This window comes from Cygnus olor, chromosome 11 (genome assembly GCF_009769625.2).
Source record: "Cygnus olor isolate bCygOlo1 chromosome 11, bCygOlo1.pri.v2, whole genome shotgun sequence".
Lineage (NCBI taxonomy): Eukaryota > Metazoa > Chordata > Aves > Anseriformes > Anatidae > Cygnus > Cygnus olor.
This window is the reverse complement of record NC_049179.1, coordinates 15,085,382-15,106,362: the sequence shown is the minus strand read 5'-3', so window position 1 is coordinate 15,106,362 and position 20,981 is coordinate 15,085,382. Positions and strand designations below refer to the sequence as shown.

The window sequence follows — 20,981 nt, the reverse complement described above, 5'->3', positions numbered from 1 at the left end:
TGCTGGTAGAAATTTAGTGTGAGGCAGTGGTTAGCGGATCCGCATTGCCTTTACAGCTGTAAAGCGGATTTTAGGCAAAGGAATTCTTATTTTCCCATTTCTGTTGCCAATGTGTGTCCATAGCCATAGCGAATTGCTACGTCCCACCGAGTTGTGCTGCTCTTCTCCGGCTTCGGTGGGACCCGCCTGGCTTTCCCCTGCGGTAGAGCAAGAGAAGAAGCTGCTGCTCCCAAGGTGGCTCCATAGCATGTGACTGTGGGAAATGTCCAGCCTCCCTTCCCTAAATAATTAGGAAGCCTGGTTCAGAGCATGGGATAAACTTCCAAAAAGGTCTTGTGAGTCAGTTTTTCCTGGGAGGCTCAGCAGAGGCAGGAAGAGGGCGTCCTGCAATGAGAACATCACGATGGCTGAGTATAGGCTGTGTATTAAAAGCAGCAAGATAGCAGCAGCATGCAGATGTGCATCCAGCAGCCGGGAGCTGAGGAGGGGAAGCAGGGCTTTCCTTGACATCAGTTGATACGAAATTGCGAGGAGGTTTTGTAACGCGCGACAGCCAAAACTCGGAAATACTCCAGAGGTTTGTTTGGGTGTCTTAGCTGCAGGATTGGCCGTGTTTGGGTGTCTTGGCTATCCAAAGGTTCCAGCTGTATCAAATAATCCAAAATAACGAGCAGTTCATCTCCTAGGCCATTAGTGCCCTGTTCTTGGTGCTGGTTTTTGGGTTTGTTGAAAGCTTCATTATTGCAATTACAAACAGATGGTGAGATAACTCGTTCTACGTGTCAAAACTATCAGTGTGCAGAGAAGAAAACAAGTAATGCTTCTCAGAATGAGAGAATAGATTTGTGTTCAGGGAAAAAAAAAAAGAACAAGCTGGGAAGTGGTTTCCTCTGTGACGGCTGTGTTTTGGCAGGGAGGGTGTTCTCTGCTCGCTTGGCTGGGCTCTGCAGAGAACCAGCTGTGAGCAACTGCCCCCGAGGTCTGGATGCTTTGGTTCCTGCTGAGCACCTGCCTTCACGAGGGCCTTGCTGGCTGCTTCTGCCCACCTTTGCTCTGCCCTTTTCCGCCCTCTCCCTTCCCAGCTGACTGCTCCGGTGTGATTTAAACACAGGCTAACTCCGTCTCTCACTGTTTGCAGTTGCGGTCATTCGGTTCTTTTAGAAGTGTGCAGAGAGCATCTGCTGATGCTCGACTCCTCTGCCTGTAAGGATGCACATCACCTCGAAGCTAACAGACTCTTTTTTTGGGAAAAGAGCTTTTTTATTGAAAAAAGAATTACATATGTAATTGCCCATTTCCCCAGGAGTTACCTTTTCTTTCTAAAAGCGTGCTTACACATGCAGGAGTTATCCCATAGCATTTCCGTGGGGAGGAGAAACCTTTAAGGAATGAATTATTTGATTTGGACAGCTTTACTGATTATACAGTTTACATACGCAACTGAAAGTGTATCATGAGACTTCTCAATCTTCTTTGCTTCTCTCTATACTAATCTAAAAAATCCTCCAGAATAAATGCAAACGAAACAACAACCTGTAAGAATTTTACGGTTGGTGTTGCTGCTTTTTTATTGGGAAACCAGCTGATTTTCTCCACTTGCGAATACTTTCCAAGTCACAAACATCTAAGTGAGTTTTGCATGTGCGTCTCCGTATACACACCCTCATTCCTTAATGGATATGATGAAAAGCCCGCAGTGATTCACAGCAGACTCACTGTGTACTTTACCAGCATTATCTATGCCCGTGTTGCTTGCCAGCTCACAGGAGTAGCGACAACCCCTCCTTTCTCTGCCCGAGTGTTGTATGGTATCGAAAGCCAAGCTGTCGGTCTCCCAAACGAGTGAAACCACTGTGTTGTAGTAGCGTGTGCCTTGGAGAGAGGTGTTGATCCCCAGCCTCTCAGATCAACGTGGGCTCGCTAGCAGGAGCCTTGGGTTAATGCTGCTTACTTAACGTAGTTAATCATTGCTTTATCAAACCGTAACCGTGCTTTAACATGCGGTCCTGCAAGTAACACTGCAAGAATGCTGGAGGGAAGTTCCAGGCTGTTGGCTTGTGACTCTGAGGGTGTTTTTTACAGGTTAATGAATCCAAAGAAGGTTTGCTTCCCGTGCCTGGGTTTGAAGAGTTCAGGTAGTTCTTGCTGCTGCAGTAGTTTGCCACAAAAGTATAATTTAGAAATGTATGACACCAGAATTAAGAAATTGTTGCACAGTCATGGGCTCCTTCTTTTTCTTTCTTTTCCTCGATGCTTTAAGAGGAACAAGAGGGTACACTTTGTTCTTTTTCCAATTCGAAATGAAGTGCTGAAGTGTATATTTGTGGTAAAACGCCTTTTATGCAGGCAGTGCCCTGCAGCGCCTCACCAAACGCTCTCCCCGTTCCCCAGCAGGAGCCTGCCAGCAGAAAACATAAAAGTTTCAGTACCAGCTCTCAAAGCACAGGTGTCCAACCAACACTGCAGCGTTCAGGTTATACCCCGCTTGCGATGGATGAATGAACGAGGCTTGTTTTGCAATGCATCATCTCCCAGTGTTGTACCTTCCCCAGCCAATTCACTGAACACAATTGATTCCCCATCCAGTAACTAGCTCTGCCATTGTTCCTGATGTGCTTGTAATTGCGCTTTGAACTCGGCAGGTTGGATCAGGCGGGGAGATTCCCTGATTACAGATGCTTTCCCAACCGGGCAGGGCAGCGTAGGGGCAGCGTCTCCTCCGTCTGGTCGAACAGGAGCAGGCGGTGCGTCGCGCTTGCGTTGGGGTGATGGGTGCCTATCCGCAGACCTTCCCGGTGTGGTAACCAAACGATGGCCTGAGGTGCCCCGATGGCTTTGATTTAGATAATGCAATCTCCCACACAGTGTTTAATAAACAAAATCACAACCGGTGCTTTTGCTCCTCTTGCCATTCAATCCACTCTGACTGCTCTTTCCAGGTGTGCTCCGTAGACCTGGCTCAGCCCTGGGGCTGGAGCAAGGGGAAGGCTTTGCCTCAAGCAGGAAATCTGCCTGTGGAAAAGTGTAGGCAGCCTGTAAGGGTTTGGCAGAGGCTTGTTGCTTGATTTTGGGCTTCATCTGCCATTTGTCTGCCAGCTATCGCCTGCCATTGCCTGCATTTGGTGCTTTTGCCTGTTCTAAAATGCCTTGTGATAACGGGGGTTCACGAATAGTTTGAAGTTTGCCCTGGAGGGGTTACGATTCGTGTAAGAGGGCTAAGGCATCCACACTGGGGTTTATTTATCGGATTGGTGGGCCAGTGGCCACCATGCTTTGAGCCCTCAGAAGTCTGGGGCCAGGTCAGTGCGTGGGGCTGCTGTTGGAAGACAGTGCCTCCTGTGTTATGGGTACCTCCTGTATTATGGCCACAAGGCAGAGATCGGCAGGTTCTGGATGAGGTTCAACAAGGCCAAGAGCCAGTCCTGCACTCAGGGCACGACAACCCCATGCAGCGCTACAGGCTGGGGGCAGAGTGACTGGAAAGCTGCCCGGGGGGAAGGGCCCTTGGGGGAACTGGTCAACAGTCGGCTGAGCATGGGCCAGCAGTGTGCTCGGAGGGCCAAGAAGGCCAACAGCATCCTGGCTTGTATCAGGAATAGTATGGCCAGCAGCACCAGGGAGGTGATTGTCCCTCTGTACTCAGCTCTGGTTAGGCCGCACCTCGAGTACTGTGTTCAGTTTGGGGTCCCTCACTACGAGAAGGACATTGAGGTGCTGGAGGGTGCCCAGAGCAGGGCACTGAGGCTGTTGAAGGGCCTGGAGAACAAGTCTTACGAGGAGCAGCTGAGGGAGCTGGGGTTGTTTAGCCTGGAGAGAAGGAGGCTCGGGGAGGCCTTATCACACTACCACTGCCTCAGAGGAGGCTGTATCAGGGTGGGGATCGGGCTCTTCTCCCAAGCAACAAGTGATAGGACGAGGAGATGGCCTCAAGTTGCACCAGGGGAGGTTTAGGTTGGATATTAGGAAAAATTTCTTCGCTGAAAGGGTTGTGAGGCACTGGAACAGGGAAGTGGTTGAATCACCATCCCTGGAGGTATTCAAAAGATGCCTGGATGTGGTGCTTAGGGACATGGTTTAGTGGTAGACTTGGCAGTGCTAGGTTAACGGTCAGACTTGATGATAGAGGTCTTTTCCAACCCAAATTATTCTGTGGCTTCCATCCCCATCAGCCTAGGTGTTACATGGCTGGCGTGGGTGCTCAAACCAGGCTCCCCAGCAGCCTCACTGCTCCCCCCACCTTGCCAGACCCCACTGACTCCTCCTTCCTCTTTTGCAGGAGCTGAACCTCGTGTCCTGCCCTGTGCTCGCTGGGGGAAGGCCCTGAAGGACATCTTGGAGTGACGGTACTGCTTCATGCAGTTCAAGTAAGGACAAATGTTTTGGCAGCTCTCTCGGGTATGAGTGAGCATTGAGGCGAGGTGTTTTGGAGAATGGGTTTGCCTAGCTTACCTGTTTGATAGCAAGAGGGGATGCTCGACAGGTTATTTTGCCATAAAATAATTTTTTTTTCAGAAGAAGCAAAAAACCCACCAAAACCACAACCTAGAAAATAAATAAATATAAAAGAATGGTATGAATAGTACTGAAGGCGTTCCTGAAGAATTATGCTCTCACAAGTGAACTTGCAGCGGTTCTGCATGGTCTCGCCCTTTCCATCAAGCCTATGTCGTGGTATAAAATCGCACTTAATGCTTAGGGCACCAGCTGCTCTTCCCTGTTATTTCAAGGCACTGAGTGCATGTCCTGAGGGTGGACAGGCGGTTACGGCATTCACAGCCCGAGGATTTCCCTGGAAGCTGGTCTGGATGGCAGCTCAGCTCCACAGGGCTGGCTTCCCTGTGAGGACGGCTCCTTGCTGGTGCTGTGCCCCCTGCCCTGCGCTCTCTGCTGCGGCGCTCTGGGTGCCCAGGGCTTGTTTTTCAGTTCCGAGCACTTCTCGGTGCGGTGAACCAGATCAGGGCATGGATCTGACCTAAAAGCTAACGCACGGTTACTGCAGGACTGTCAGGAGCTGCTCTGACTCATGCAGTTACACCCATGCTCTCCAAAAAGCCTTGAATTGGCAAAAGCTGCTAGCCTGAAGCAAAGAAACTGCGAGAGTCTTCTTTGGAAATGGGTGCTTGGGCTCTGCTGAGGGAGGAAAGGAGGGAGGAAAAGCACTGCATGCGAGTTTTCTCCTCTGCGTTGTCTCCTGCTGGGTCTAACCTGTTTGCCTTCTGCAGCATCTCACGTTTTCCATGGTAGAGCCCGAGAAGACTGGGGCTTTGAAAGCAGCGTGTTTAGCAGCGCTGGGTCCGAGTCATTTGGCGTTGCTGAGCTCTTGCAGCAGCTGGGTGGATTAACCATAAACTGCCGTTACTCTAGGGGGACAAGGTTTTTTTTGTGATTATTTTGGTTTGCTTTTTTCAGTGGGTTCGGCAGGGGAGTCAAACCTATTTTCTGATCTCAAGAAAAGAAAAAAATAAGTCTTTGGCAAAGTTATGAATGAAATGTACTTTGCTGGGAAATAATTCCTTTGAGGACGTGGCCGGTGGAGGGCTGGTCCCTGAGTCCATCATCAGCTCAGCTGCTCGCTAGCTGAAAGTGCTGGGGCATGGTTAGAGGAGGAATACACTATGCCGGTTGCTGCACACGAGAAGCAACTTGTGGCTTGATTTGCCATTAGTCTCTTAGCTTATTGTTCATTTCTGGAGCACGGGAGCTTGGGATGAGCAGCGCTTGCTGCAGGGGAAGGTTCCAGACCCATCCCAGGGCTGATTTCTGCCGTGCCCAGCGGCAGCGGTCCCCGGGTGCAGGCAGCGGGCGCTGCTCACCTGGCCTCCTGGGAACAGCCTCTGCATCGCGGCTGCTTTTGGGTGTGCCTCCTCCGAAGGACCTGGAAAAAGTTGTGCTTGAGTTTAGGAGTGGCTTTCCTTATTCCTCGTAGCCTTTCCTTTTTTTTGTATCTTTTTAATTTGCCTGCTGGTCAAGTATTTCCATAATTGTGCTTGTAATGATCATCTTTTCATTTCATTCGTACAGTGGTTAGTGCTTAATGAACTTCTCATTAATGAACTCTAATATTTAAAATAGGCATAACTTGAAGAGGGGAAAAAAAAAAACCAACAAACAACAAGAACCAAAAGCCAAAAAGCAAACCAGCAATAAAGGGATGTATTTCCACTCCCCGAATTTAATCCTGCCTTATAACATAATTGCGTGGAGCTGCCTGGCTGGCGAACAGCTGCGCAGCGTGGGCTCTCGGTTCTGCATAGCTGCTTGTCCCTGAGCTGGGGTAATAAATGATTTACTGGTGCGGCTGGGACCTGTGGGCGCTTAACCCATTCGGCTCCTCAGGGGCCAGCCTGAAAGACTGCTTTGTAAAGGCTGCCGGAAGAAATGGTTTCAGGTGCGAAGCTGGACAGTTAGCAAAGCTTGCTTTATTGCTTGTGGGCTAGTTGCAGAAACGCTCGAATCCAGGTGAGGTGGTGAAATTGGGTAGAATCTATTTTTGAGTGGGTAGCACTTGCTAGGAGTTGATGAAAAACGCACATCATTCACGACATTCGTGCCTCAGATTGGATGCTCCAGAAAAACAACTGTATTCTGCAGCTACCTAAATAAAGTATTTGTTAGAGGAGGATGTTCTTATAATTGCATTAGTTGAAAGAAAAAGAGCACTTAAGAAGAAACGGTTCTTAATCTGGCAGGGGCAGACATTTTTGTGCTGTATAGCACGGAATGGGGTGATCACAGGGGCTCAAGTAGGAAAGCTGGACTTTCTGGTGAGGCTTCTTCTTTTGGTAAAAAGGACCAAGCACACACATCCTGAGTACATCTGCGATGTAGAGAGCTGGAGCATTTGAAAAGGGAGCCTAGATGGAAAAGCGAGTCATGTATTCCTCAGAAAGGTAAAGTGCAGAAAAACATTGGGTACTGAAACTCTGACCAAAACAAGAGTAGAGGCGTCTCTTGGATCTTGCTCTTGATGCCAGTTTTTCCAACTCTAGCTGTGGCTTTGGCATTTAAGGTTATTAAATATGTACTGGCTAATGACCTGCTTTGCACATGCTAGGAAATGCTTCTTATTTGTCATCATAAAAATGTGCGTGCTGCTTTGGGCCTCGTGAATTGCTTTCCACTCCAGGCCTGCGTTTTTGGGAGCGCAGTACCAGTGCCGTGCCTTGCAGAGCACAGAGGAGGAGGTCTTATCGCTCATCTCTAGCACTCGTTTTTTGTTTTTCCTTGCTACAAACCATACAGGGTAATATAGAAATGATCATTGCTCAGTGCAGTTCTTAAAATAGCACAGCACTGAGAGTCTGGAGGGCAGTAAGGTGGAGAAAGTTAATGTAAGGCCACATCCTATAGTCAGGAGTTTGGGGCTCGATGGCTAAAGGCTCTCCCACTGCGGGCGTTTCAGTGCTAGTGACAGCTGTCCGTCAGGCTTATCCATTTTATGCCCTTGCGTAAAATCCTCCCCAAATCCTGCTCTTCCCTTCCCATCGCTTTTTGCCTGGCACTGTGCAGCTGGAGGCACTGTAGGTGCTGTAAAGCACGTCTCCGTTTCCAGAGGTAACCAACTGCAGTCTGTCTTCTCTGTTTCGGCTGCCTGGCTTGGCACACCTGGGGCTGGACCCCATTTCTGCAGACAATACTGGATTTACTTTTCCTTTGAAAACTGGGGCTTTTCAAGGAGCTAAGCACCCAAAGTCAGTAATAGCTCTTACAAACGTGGTTTATCTTTGAGGACTTCCTAAGAATTTACTCCCAAAACGTGTATTCAAGCCACGGAGTGCATTAAAAGGTATCAGCTGGGTTTTACTCATTTGAAGAGGCATCGAAAAGGTCTGCTGAGGATTTCTGGCGGTTAATATTTGAGCCTGAGCTAAATGTTTCATGCCTACGTGAAACAGCTGCCCCAGAACCTGTTGTAGGACTTAATTTGAGTATAAACATACGTGTGCTTTTGCGTACATGCTGCACTTTAATTCAAGTCAACTGTTAGGTCTTAACTTTATTAGGATGTAGCTACTTGAGCTGAAGATGGGGCCTGTGTTTTTTTATTTTATTACAGCAACACGGTAGCTACTTTTTAAATGCTGCTTGGATTTTAGGAATCGGTATCTTAATTATTGTTTGCCTTTAGTAGTATTTTAAAGTAAAAATTGACAGGTGAAGGCAGGGTTGTATCTTATTACAAGTGAATTGTTTGACAGCATGTGTGTATTGTAAAATGTGAAATTAATCGCCCTGTGCTGATGACCCTTGTACATTTACAAAAGGCTGGTCTTTATGGTGCACAAATAGATTCCGGACACAGGAAAGAGGCTTATGACAAGAGGATGAGATCAGTTTGTATAATTAGAGCTAGCTAATAAACCTTTTACTCTATTGTTTCAGCTTCTACAGTATCTTCATTTATTTGAAATTGAGCATATGGATTGTAGGGTGATAACCACAGTGATTGGAGTTTTGTGCGGGTTTTCTGTCTAGTGATGGCAGTGAAGAATCCAGATGTGCATCTGGGAGAGATCGCTGCCTTCCTCTGCTGGGCACGGGGGATGCTGCTGCTTTGATTAACCCCACGCTCCTTGATCTGCTTCCAGGGTTTGGGTAGGAATTCAGTAACCCATTCAATGATTTTTGACAATTGTGAGATATCAGTGGTGCAAAAGAAGACATGTAGTCCTGAAACCCCAATTTTTCGGCCAGGTGTTCATCCCTGGAGCAAGAAAGGGTTGACTGAAGGGAGTGGGAATAGCACTGAAAAAGCTTGAGCTTATTGATATATATATATATGTGTGTGTGTGTGTGTGTGTACATCTAATTATGTCTGTACAGCCTCCTTAGCTTTGTATGGAGCTTCATTATTTGGAGGAGGATAACTGGAAAAACTGGGGAGCAGGAAACCACGTTGCTGGGAGGTGGGTGACCCGAAACCACAGCCTCATGGTCCAGACCAGGCTTCAGGCCATTAACAGCACGGGTCCGTTCCTGCCACCAGGAAGCCGAGCTACATTAAGCAAAGCGAGTTAATCTATATCCAGAGCGTTTTATTAAATCATCAGTCAATTAAATCAGTGACGCTCTGTTAGCTTTCGTTCCAGCAAGCTCTCTACGCAGTTATTAAGCTGTTGCTGTAGCAACTCTCGGGCTTCTGTTTGTTGGGCTGGTGCATGCGAAGGCCACAGTGCTGAGCTCTCCAACAGCATTCAAAACTTAAAAAAAAAAAAAAAAAAAAAAAATTAAAAGGGGGCTGATTTTGTAGTTCTTTTTCAATCTTTTGCTGGGGAGGAGGTCATCAGAAAGTTTCATTTCTTTTTTTGTGCTGTTAAAGCCAACTGCATCCACCTGGTTTTCCAGAGGGCGACTCGCAGGGCTGCCTCTGGTCCTTCGGAGGTGAGGGACAGCAGAGCCAGGCTGACACAAAATGCGTTTAAACCTCCTTTCCATCGCTCGCAGCCAAGAGAAACTCCTCCGTATTTGTAATTGAGTGGCAGCATATGGTTTTGTTTGCAGACAGGATGCAGCTGGGAAGCAGCATCACCTGTGGAAATGCTGCGCGAGGGATTTATTTTTAATAAGCAATCAATTTAGTGACAAAACATAATCTTCAGCAAGTTACATGAATTCAAATGATTGTACACAAATATCTGGGATATTTTTTTAAGCTCACCGCTTTCCTACTCAGCTGCGATAGTACTGACTGCCGTGCACTGGGAACTTCCGTACTGCCACACCTTTGAGGAGAGGTTTCTCATTTCCTCACCTCTTCTCCTTTCCGCAGTCAATGGCTTTTGCTGGTGGTTTCACTTACCTCTGTGCTCGCAAAGGAACCTTTGGATGGGTTACTTGCCTAATTCCTCCACCCTCCTATTTTTGACCAGATATGTAAAATTATGCATCGGTATATCTACGGGGAATGTCATTCTGCTTTTGGTAATATAATGCCCGGAAGCATATACATTCATCTCCTGTCTTAAGGTTTATTTTAGTCACTGCAGTTGCAGCTGCTCTATTTATACAAATTTCTCCCTGTGCACAGTTGAAGAACTGGGTTATTGGTTTATTTCTCCTGCCTAAACCGAATGTAGGTTTTGCCCTCTTTTTTTTTGTTGTTGTTGGCTCGCACGTTAGAGGACATTAATACATCATTTAGAAATGTTGGTCATTTTATGAATAGTGATTCCTGGTATCCCTTCAGTGTGAATGAAGCTAATGGGACTAAGTGTGCAAACAACCTAGGGTTTCACCCAACGCCACCAGGTGAGAGTGAGTTATTGCAGATCTGAACTTTGCAGGAAGATACCCAGCAAAAATACTAGACAAGACAATGTAAGTAAAATTAATGTTGTTTCTTCCCATTTTCAGACTTTTTTACTACAGATTAAAAAAAAAAAAAAAAAAGAAAGAACCCCCAAACCCAAACAAGAAAGTCCTTCTTTCAAATTGTAGTTATCTTGTAACAAAAAAGTGGAGACTGATGGGTAGCACAGCATGGTAATGTCACATACCACTCGTAAGAAAAGGAGATTTCACTGGTTTAGAGATTTCCTTGACGCCAGGGGAGAACAATAAACCTGTAAAATATGTTGGTGTTTTAGTTCTTTGCATGAAATTCAGGGCTCCAGCAGGAATTCATCTGCACGTGGCCAGCTTGTCTTTCCGCCTGCCCCGCATTTGCTGTTTCCTCCTGCCTCTGTTTATCTCGTGTAGTTTACACCAGGAGCACTTGGGGGCCCAATCCTCCTGATATTTCTAAGCACTTCATAAATTAACGTTTTGTAAAACCGTAGCGTTTGGGAGTGCCCGTGAGGACGCGGTGCCTTGCTGACTGAGGTTATGGTTTTGGAAGCTTGCTTTTATTTTTGTGTTGTGGCCCCGCGGTGCAGCGCTCCTCGATCCTCACCCATCCCATTCACATCAGTGGCAGGACTGCCCGTGGTGCCAGCAAGCACCGATCACATCCAGATGGGTCCAGCTGAATGGTGAGCGTAATCCGTGGGTTTCCTTAAACTCTTTTGCAGCTTATGGGTTGTTTGTCTGAAGAGGGAGGATCTGAGGAGTACTTGTAAGTCATTTTATTGTAGGTTACCCCACCATGTGTATCTGTCGATGGCACTGCAACGCCACCAAAGTCTGCTGGTGGCTGGCTTTCTTCCAGCTGATCTGCACACCTAGGGCAGCTCAAATATCTGTGGGATATATGTGCTTTGGGGTACCCAGGGCAGTGTTCCTCTAGACCCCTGAAATCACAAAGTTTAGTCCTTACAAGGACTGGCATCCCTACGCTGCAGTGTTACAGAGCTGTTTTTGCGTGATGCAAATTCTGTTACAGTTTGGAAAAAAAAAACCTCCTCCTCTGACTCCCAGCCTGGCCAACGCTGTGATGCAGTGCCCGTTACAACTGGAAAGTCATCCTGCTTTCTCTGCATTTCTGCTTATCTGTTCAAATGCCTTCCATGAGATCTGTAACTTCATCAGATTCTCCGTGTGTTTTTTGGCTGTCCTCTCCTACCCGCAACCACAAGCTTTTTATGGCTGGGGCTGTTTTTGTACAGCTGGGAGCGTGTGGTTGAAGCTTTGCAAATACAGATCATTGTTTCTAAAATCAAACGCTAAAATAAGAATTAAAAAAAAAAAAGTATTAAGATTAAGGTAAGATTTGGCAAAACTTAGACTCGAACTGTATCTAAAACTGAAGTTTGCCTTAAAAAAAAAAAAAGCTTAAAACAGAACTTGAAAAGCTTGAAAAACTCAGACGCTTAAAACTGAAGAGTATTTAGTCATGTGCATGGTGTGTAAAGGAGAGGAGAGGGGAGAGGTGGGATCCCACAGGGATACCGAATGGTTTCAGTGCCTCTTGTCACCCCCTGTCAGATGTTACCATCTCCACAGAAATCAAGCACAGCAGTTTGTCCTCTTCCATTTCATTTTGTGCAAAATAACACGGTATTTCTCTACAAGAGGCTCAAGAGCACTCACTGTATTTGTTCTTTAATGCTTAACAGAGCAGAAAGGTATCCTTCCTGTTTTGAGAAGGCTTCAATACCTTTCGGTTTTACTGACCTGTGCAGTTCTTTGTAATGCCTGAAACCACTATGGCTTTTATGAGCTTGAACCTGGACTTTTATTTCACGTCCTACTTCAAAATTTGCGAACACAAGGGATTTCACTGTGGTATCCTGAGGGGAAAAAAGGAATAGAATTCCAGAACCTCTGCAAGATAAATGTCTGCGTGGCCCTAAAGCCTGTCAGAAACCTTGTGGACATTGAAATCCCAAAGGTTCAGCTGTTTGTGAGAAGGCGCATGAATATAAAGGCAAGTGCTACTGGAAAAAAAAGAACTCAACATCTGGGGACATCTGAATGTGCCCATAGATAATTAATCATACAGGCAGGAAAAAAGGGTGAGTCTGTCAGATGGATTCCTTTTGTTCACTTTCTATAAATGTTTCAGTAAGTGGATTTATGGGAAGGCTGCCTTTCCTTTCGTTAACATCGAGGATCTCCACGTAGTCCCGTGGGATGACGCAGTAAGCCTGGGTGCTGGGCAGCCGTGGGGGCTGTGGGACGTGTCAGTGCCAGAGGCTGTGTTGTAAAATCCATCTTTGTGATGAGTATGTGATGGAAATACTTCTCTCCAGTTACGTTTTCATAAGCCAGTTATGTGATACTTAGCTGAGAAGATGCTCTCCGGGTGCAACGAGATGTATTTGGGCGGGTGCTCGCTGTGTTCTGGGCACTGCGACCACGTCGTCTGCTGGAGATTTGGCAGGATCAGACCAGTCCCGATGGTTTTATTCCCCCGCAGGTGACAGCCTGCTCACACAGCAGTGCTGCTGGCTGCCACGAGGGTACCCAGAGCAGGGCTTGTGCTGGGTGGGAGCTGCGCAAAGGATGCTCGGAGCTTTCCCCCCACCGTGGGGAGCCTGACGCCGAAATGCCCATTGCTCACGTGAAATGGTTTGGCTCTTCGTGCGGTCGCGGCTTTGGAGGCTTTCTCAAGAGACAGCATTTAGAGTAATCGCATTGTCTGCCTGCTCCAGCACCGTAACAAATCGTGTTTGGGGAGGAAGCTGAGCCCTTCCAAGCTGGCCGTGACTGGCATTGTCATTTTCTTTCTGCCTTCGTAAATAGCCTTTTAGGTTGAGTACATGCAACAATTGTTTCTGGTAGAATACGTCTGCGTGTTCGCTCTGCAGGCTGCGTGTGCCCTGCCTGCAGAAAATGAGCTTGTCTTGGTGATGGAAAAGGCAGGATGGATGCGATTTTTCTCTTTCTTTACAACACAAACCTTTGCAGGCTGAAGACCTTTAAAACAAGGGTGGAGGTGGGGTTCGCGTTTGCCTTTTCTTGCTAGCTTGGCTTCCAGAACAGTTGCTGTACAGCCCAAATCCCGATCTTGCAGCAGGGCCAGGTATTCTCTTTGCAGGCAACATTATCTGATAGAGCAAGTGTGCTACCAGGCCAAAAAGATAGGAATTGCTTTCTGGGGCACAGGGCGGGCATCAACTCAAAGGATGTGTTTCTCTAATTAATGTAGAAGAAAACATATTTTATAACTTTTCAGCTTTTGACACCAAAGAGCCTTGCATTTAAAAAAAAAAAAAAGAATTCTATTTTATACTTGGAGTACTCCAACTTATTCATTGATTAGATTAGGGTCCTTATGAATCTTGGTTTAATAACTCTGGCTGGTCCTTTTTTTGTTCTAATTTTCCTTATCATATTAAGCTTTTTCAGAGACTGCCTGCCTACCCCCTGGCTGGGCAAGTTCACTCCTCCAAAAAGCTCCATGTAGCCCTTTGGTGACACAAAGTAGTCTTTCAGACTTACCTCTCACTCAGTTTTTCTCATATGATTTTGCCAAAGCACTTCCTAACATGATGAAATATCTTCCAAACCTGCTCGTCTCCTTGCAAACTAAGTTTGCATCCTTTGAAAAATGGGACTGACATGTATGTTATGAAGTATTAAATCATTTTATTAAAGTTACTGATGTGAAGGCCAACTAGTATTCCAGAATTTTAATTTTCTTGTTTGACAAGACCCCTGCTGCTGCTATGAAATTCTCTTACCAACAAAAAAAAAAAAAAAAAGGGAAAGAAAAACCAAAAAACTGGTCATGAGTTTGAAGTCCTGGGTTTCGCCTTTTTTCCTGATGAGCGGTGTCAGTATTCTCACTTCCTTAGGCATCGACTCTTCACTTCTTTTGGACTCTGTGACTTGTTACGCTTTCATTTCAACCAAAACCATCTCTCCCACAAAATAAGGTTACCCAGGGGGAGTCTGGGACGCCGGCTCATCCTCTCCTCTCGTGCACCTGCCCGTGCCCTTCTCCCCTTTCCCGTTTCTGTCTCTACTCAGCTGCAGCCAGGCATTTTCCAGGAAGGTGACGGAGCGGTACAACATGCCTTTCTGTCGGGTGGCAGAGATTGGAGGATGCAGCTCACTTCGTTACTTGAAGCACAGAAACCAAATTCACTGTCGATGGGATACCCTTCTGCTCTACGCGTCTTTGGTGCCTTTGATTCAGTCTGCTTGAGCTAAAATTCTTTTACTGGTTTTCACCGATGATCTGAAAAGGGAGATTCTTATTAATTCTTATTAATGCGCATGTTGTCTGCTCTGTAAAAGTGATCTGATGGAAAAACTTCATCAAAGGAGGCTGGGCAGAGTTTGCACGTTGGGAATTTCAGCTAAAATGGCTTGAATGTATCAGGCACGATGTGCAGTGTATCAGCATCTCACCTTGGATAAGCCTGGCAGAGCAGACCTTGGGATGGAGCACGTGAACTACGCTTCCTCCTGTGTGTAAAGGCGTGAAGAGCGTCAGCAGTAGGTGCTGGAGTGGCACCTCGTACAAAAGCTGTGAGAGCAGGGAGGGGGCTTGCTGCTGATCGATCCTATGGCACTGCATCCCCAACGTCAAGCCAGAAGCATCAGTTCTGGTGTACCGCAGGTCCGTGCTTGGCCTTGCTGAAAAAGGGCAGGCTAAAGCACCTGCGAAGCAGTCAGCGAGAAAGGAGAAGAAAAGTCTAGCTCAGCTACCTGATTCCTTCTGTCAACAGCTCTCCTGCTTCTCAAACCTGCGTCAGGGAGGGGACGAGCAGTGGGAACGCTGAATGCTGCTCTCAGCAGGCGTGTTGGGCTTCGGTGCGTGCCCCAGGCTTGCACTTACAGCCCTCCTGCCTATTTCCTGAGGCTGCGGGTTGGACTTCTTTGAAAGCCTTGATTCGATGAGTGCGTAGAGCGAACACGCGGGGCAGGACGGATGGGGTGGTGGTGGGACTCCTGCGCAGGGTGGGAGAAGTTGGCGCGTTCCCCGTGGGTTTGTCTCAGCAAGGCAAGCAGCTGTAGTCGAAAGCGAGGTGTGACCTCGCTGAGAGTGTTAATTTGGTGGTTTGAGCGAGCGTGGATGTAACTTGCAAGTCAACGAAGGTGTTTTGTGTCGTGACAATAACATACCTGTGACCTTGATGTGGAAGAGGTAACGCTGTTAGCTAACGAAGGGAGGAGGAATGTATTTGAGTACATTAAAATAACTTCCTTTCCTCTGAGCAAACTTCTGAGAAACTAAAATGGCTGATGAAAATGTAGTAAAACTAATTATTAGGAATGGAGAGGAACTTGAGGAGGAGAATATGCAACTTGCCTGTGGTGTCCTGGGCAAATACAGGCCTGTCGTGTTCTGTTTTCCAGAATTTTTCATGCGACATCCTGTAACTTGCACCTTATCTCTATTGAAGGCCAGTCGTAATATTGCTAGCGTAGAGTTATGGCTGAATTTCAGGGATAAAGAGTAATCCTAAAAGTTGTTATAAATGCAAAAATTTAGATTTGTTGACTTTGAAGATATATCATGCTGTATCTTTTATCAGCAAAAAGAAGAGTTGTTCTTGTACTTGTCAAGACTTGAAAAGAAATGGTGAGAAAATGATGCTTTATAATAACTCCCTTTAAACATTCTCAGACCAGACAGAACTGTTTTGCCTCTCTGCAGCAATGTATTTTTTAAAATCACATCCAAGTACTACCAGATTGCTGAGCTGGATTGCAGGGCTTGATTTTGCTTCGTGAGGGGAATTGGTCTGTTGCAATGAGACTTTGTAAAAAATCCAACCATGAGTTGGGCTTAGAAAGGAGTTTTTCCAAGTCTATTTTAATCTCTGTAAGACACAATAAAAGCCCTCAGCAGATAATACTGTGAACCCGGTCATCTTGAACAGGGGAACCCGAACAGGAGAGGGAGGTTCAGGTAGGTCATGAGGCAGATAGACAGGGCTTGTGTGATTTACTTTATTTTTTATTTATTTATTTAGGTGAGAGCTCAGTAGAACTGGAGTAGCAGGAGCACGTTGTAAGGCAGACAGAAGCTGCTTTTGGAGCTCACCTGCCCAAATGCTATCAGTCCCCTATTTTCACAAGCAAGTAATTCTTTGTAAAGGCAGGGAAAACCATCAAGCGTAACCATTTTAAGACATTTTTGCTGTTGGAAAAGGACTTCTGAGGTTGAAAATAAGTATGAATCCAATAGATATAGAAACTTGCAAAATGTTTATCTGTGCGCTGGCGGTGATGTAGGACCTCTGCAGAGGCGTGGGGTTTCCGTGGGCAGGCTTGCCAGGTAGCTTGGATGCTTCGGAATAACCAGTGCAAAAATGCTTCTTTGCAAAATAAGGAGAGCGTGTGAGGGAGCGAGAATGGCTGGAATCAGCTAAGAAAACTTCTTCTGTGGTTTGATTTCTGTCTCACTAAAGGCAAACTGCGGGATTTGGACGGGAGTAAAGTATGAACAAGATCCTGTGTTGTTGTGTGGAATAGCAGAGTGGTATTTTGTCTCCTCTTGGAAGGGGGGTGAAGTACTTGCAGAGCAGTACTAGCACTGCAGACAAGAGCAGCAACAAAAAAATCCATTTTTAATCATTTTGCATTCTTTCATCTTAAGATCCAGACTGCTTAATGCACGCATTAAATGAAAACTTTCATTTAGGGAAAATATTTGCTGCTAGACTGGAGAAACTAATGGAAGTGAAACGCTGGTTGAGCTGATTCAGAGCTCAATACAGGGAACTCGCCCTGGGTTACATTGGAATTCCGGGGGCAGACCTGGAAGAGGAAAGTTTCTGGACTAAAATCACCTTGGTAGGATGAGTAACAGTAGTTCTTGACTGTGAAAAATTCTCGTGCAAAATCACAAGCATTGTTTATTTTGGACGTTTTCGCTCAATTTTTAAGGTGTGTTTTTGATGGTCTGATTTTTACGTTGTTTTGAGATATTTCTTAAACGCAGTCCAGTTAGGAAGGGAGGAAAAAAGGGCACCAAATGAATTTGGGGAAAGTTGGACTTCTCCACAGCTGGGAGAACTAAAAAATCCTTACAGACATTCTTGGGTGGGAAATGGGGGGATGTATGGACAGATGCGCAATTAAAGACTGATAACTGTCATCAAAAGCAGCGTTTCTTGGAGGAGGGGTGAACGGAGGAGGCTGCGAAGGGGAAGGCAGTGTGACTCGGAGTATCTCCAGTGCCATCAAGGCCAGTGGTTCAGATGAGGAGCGTTTTTCCCTGCAAATCATTTTAAAATCATCTTTGTTTGATGTCAGCATAAATGAAAAAAAAAGTGTAACAGAACCTCGATGGTCTGAAAGAGAGAAAATAGCAAATTGCCATGTAAAAGTGCCTATTAGTAATGTGTGGGCACTAATACTGCTTTGGAAGTTTAACATTCTGCAGCTTATAGAGAAGTACTTAAAATTTTACAAAGAAAAGCCTTAAATTTGTCTTTTCTTTTTTTGTTTCAGTGTTCTGAGGTCATGAAACTTAATCCACAGCAAGCTCCATTATATGTGAGTACAAAGTTTCAATGTTTTTTCCCCTTTCCTCCTGTTCCCATAAAATGCTTCCCCTGGCCATTGCTGGTGATTCTGCTCATTTACGCTTTGCTCCCCGAAGACCTTGCTTGTGTTTGTTCAGTTGTACTGCAAATGCCCGGTGATAACCCCCAGGTAAGTTACAGAGCCCCTCTGTCTTTCAAGGAGCCAATTTTCAGGAAGCTTTCTGACACGTAGTGCTGTCACGTAGCCTGCGTAGTGCAGGAATCCCCCTGCTATTTTTTTTTTTTCTTGTTTTCTTCCCTAAAGATGACTGGAGTGAATGGCTTGATGCGTTAAGAGGCCATAAGAGGAAACTGCCTGAGTGGAAAATAGGACGTCCCAGTGTGCAGCACTCGCCCACTGTGCTGATATTTTTCTGCTCAGAGTTTTAAACGTGGCAGGGAGCAACTGGAAGCAGCGAAGAGCTGGGCTGCGCTGCGACTCCTGCAGCAGGGCATGGCTTACGTCAGCCTCCTGCAAGCTCGTAACCTCGATGGCTGAGTTAATAGGGAACAAGCTTCCTCTCGCTCCTGAATAGCAGCTTTGTTGCAGAATATGGGGACTGTCAAATTAGACCTGAATTTGTGGGGGTGTATGCATGTGTGTGAAACTTGTGCCAAAGCTGCCAGCCGGGGCCGTAACCGTTTACTTTCTGCAGTGCCTTGCCATGCACGGAGCAGGATTTGCCGGTGAAGCTGTTCGGGGTTTGTGGTCCTGCCCACAGACCTTGCTGATATGGGTAGAGCTGGGTGTGAGGTGGAAAATTTGGAGGAAAAATTGCTTGCAAATAGAGCTTTGAGGGGTTGGAATGGGAGACTGTGAGGTCAGGTAATTGAGCTGTGTCTTGGAAAGTGTCATTTGTTGTAAACAGTAGATTATATTGACCTTTAATTTCATGAAAGCTTTCAAATTTTGCCTAATTACCAGCTGAAAGTTTGTACTACATTGTATTAGTGTGTATTTTCTACCTACTATACTAGGTCTTGTGCCTGCAGCAAGATTAACATTATGTGGATTGATCTGACTTTGGCAAAATGGCCTTCCTGGAGTTGGCCACCATATTCTGTGTTATTGTGAAACTCAATTCAGCCTGAAATGTGTTAAATTACAAACATACTGAATGCAGGGTGACTTTGAAGAAACTTCATTTAAACTTGGGGCCTATTAAAAAAGGATGAAACTTAAATGCAGCTACGTGCTGTAGATGCCACAGCAGAAATATATGAATGGCAGAAAGCAGGATAAAATTATTCTTACGTCTTTTGAGCAGTGCATGACTTACCTAATCTGGAGGCTTTGTTTTCCCAGTCTTATCTTCTGACTTAGTTTATTTTCCCACCGGTTTGTGTGGTTTTGCATTCAGTGTGTAATACTTCAGTGGCAGATTTAAAAGTCCTCTTCCCACGTGACGGTGAGGAGGACTTGGCTAAGGTCAAAGTGGAAAATAATGGTTGTATGACACTTGGGATTCTGTTCCTTTGCTATGGGAATAAGTTCATGACAACTTTATTACTACATGGACTCCCTCTTCTCTTCTCCCCTTCCTCCAGTGACCGGGTGTATACGCAGATCAGCTCCCTTTCAAAACAAACAAGTTCTGGTAGCTTAAGGAAGAGGAAAAAGAAAAACATAAAAAGAAAAACTCAACAACCTTGGAAAACAAATGTTTAGTCTTCCTGTTTGCTTTCAGTGTAGATGTTATGTACGTTTTAAAATCGGCTTCCGTTTTCCTGGCGGTACTAACTGGCAGCACAGCTCATCTGAGAGAGTTGTTAGATGTGAGCAGAACATAAAGGAAAAAATGTATCTTCCTGGTACGTTCCTGTTTCAGAAGGCAGACCCAACAGTCTTGTGGGCTGGCTATTGGTAGGTGGATAGCAGACCCTCACCACGTTCCTTGTTCAAAGCGGTGATAACTCTACTTTCCTTGTACAGGCTCCTCCTTCAGCTTGCTTTCAAACAGCTGAGAATAGTGTCCCATGAATTCCCCCATGATGAATTTCATCTCTGTGAGATAAATGACGGGAAATAGCAAGCCATACAAACGTGTCAGGGGGTCTCCCTACATTTGTCTGCTTTTAGGAAATTCGCTTCCCCCGTTTTACCCTTTTGTGTCCAGGGCTATTGCAGTGCATCCTTTATTCTCTTCCACTTTTAAACCAATAGCTTAGATTCAAGATTACTTGATTTTATTTCTTTCTTTCCTAAATCTTGCGTGAATTTCATCCTGAAAGCTCTCTGTAAAGCGCAGACTTTGACCAGTGAGCAGAAATAATACAAGAATCTGTCTTACAGAAACTGCTTCGTTTGGTAACAGCAGCATTACTTTTGGGAGGAGAAAGTGGAAAAATACTGTCTCCGGGTCAGTTCCTGGAAGCCTATCAGATAGAGCACATTTCATCCTATCTGATGATCGTCAAATTGCCCAGATTCGTGCCTTCCAATTCTGAATGATGTTCTGGGAACCCAAGATGCCCAATATACTTGGAACCGAAACGTTGCGGGGGAGGGAGAAGAGGGTGCTTCCACATCTGAAACGACCCAGGGGTTGGGCTCGGTGCTGTGCCTGCCGTGCCAGCAGCACAGTCACGAGGCGGAGCAGCTCGTGCCAGGAGAGATAGGGCAGCGAGGCGTTCCTCGATATAGCACGGCACAAGTTCACCGCGGCGCGAGATGCTTAACGCCAGGGTCAAGCAGCCGTCTGAGCCTTGTGGCTGTCAACACGCAGTTGTTTTTATAAAGGACGACGCCAGTGGCCTAATGTCATGGCGTGAATCTGAAATGGAGATGCCCAAACCCACTTCCTCCTTCCTGAAGCGCCTTGATGGGCTCTAATCTTATCTGCTGCCGTCAGTGGGGTTCTGAAGAATCGGGGTAGAAGAGCTGGGAAGTCCTCAGAAAGGTGTGCTGCAGTTCACGTAGCCGTGATGAAGGGTTGAATTCACCCTGTTAAAGCAGTGGTCCTAAGCTTTGTGATACAAGCTTGAGTTTAATCCAGAGGTGGTCTCCAGTCCGTAATCAGCACAGCACAGGGCTGTAACAGGGCCAAGCTTTATCTCCTGGCTCTTTCAGTGGCACAGGTCAAGGTTATGACAAGTAACTGTCACTTGGCTGGGGTG

The 20,981-nt window shown here is 46.1% G+C and overlaps 1 protein-coding gene across 1 annotated transcript in view; it reads left to right on the top strand.

Annotated features, from left to right (window-relative positions):
- The window catches only part of LOC121076098 (A-kinase anchor protein 13-like), a 94,716-nt gene that overhangs the window by 43,178 nt on the left and 30,557 nt on the right, over window positions 1-20,981 (top strand). The window contains exons 3-4 of the mRNA XM_040570149.1: window positions 4,277-4,364; window positions 17,791-17,835. Of these exons, the coding sequence (XP_040426083.1) occupies window positions 17,803-17,835 (33 nt within the window). The 5' untranslated portion in view covers window positions 4,277-4,364; window positions 17,791-17,802. The remainder of the gene's footprint in view (window positions 1-4,276; window positions 4,365-17,790; window positions 17,836-20,981) is intronic.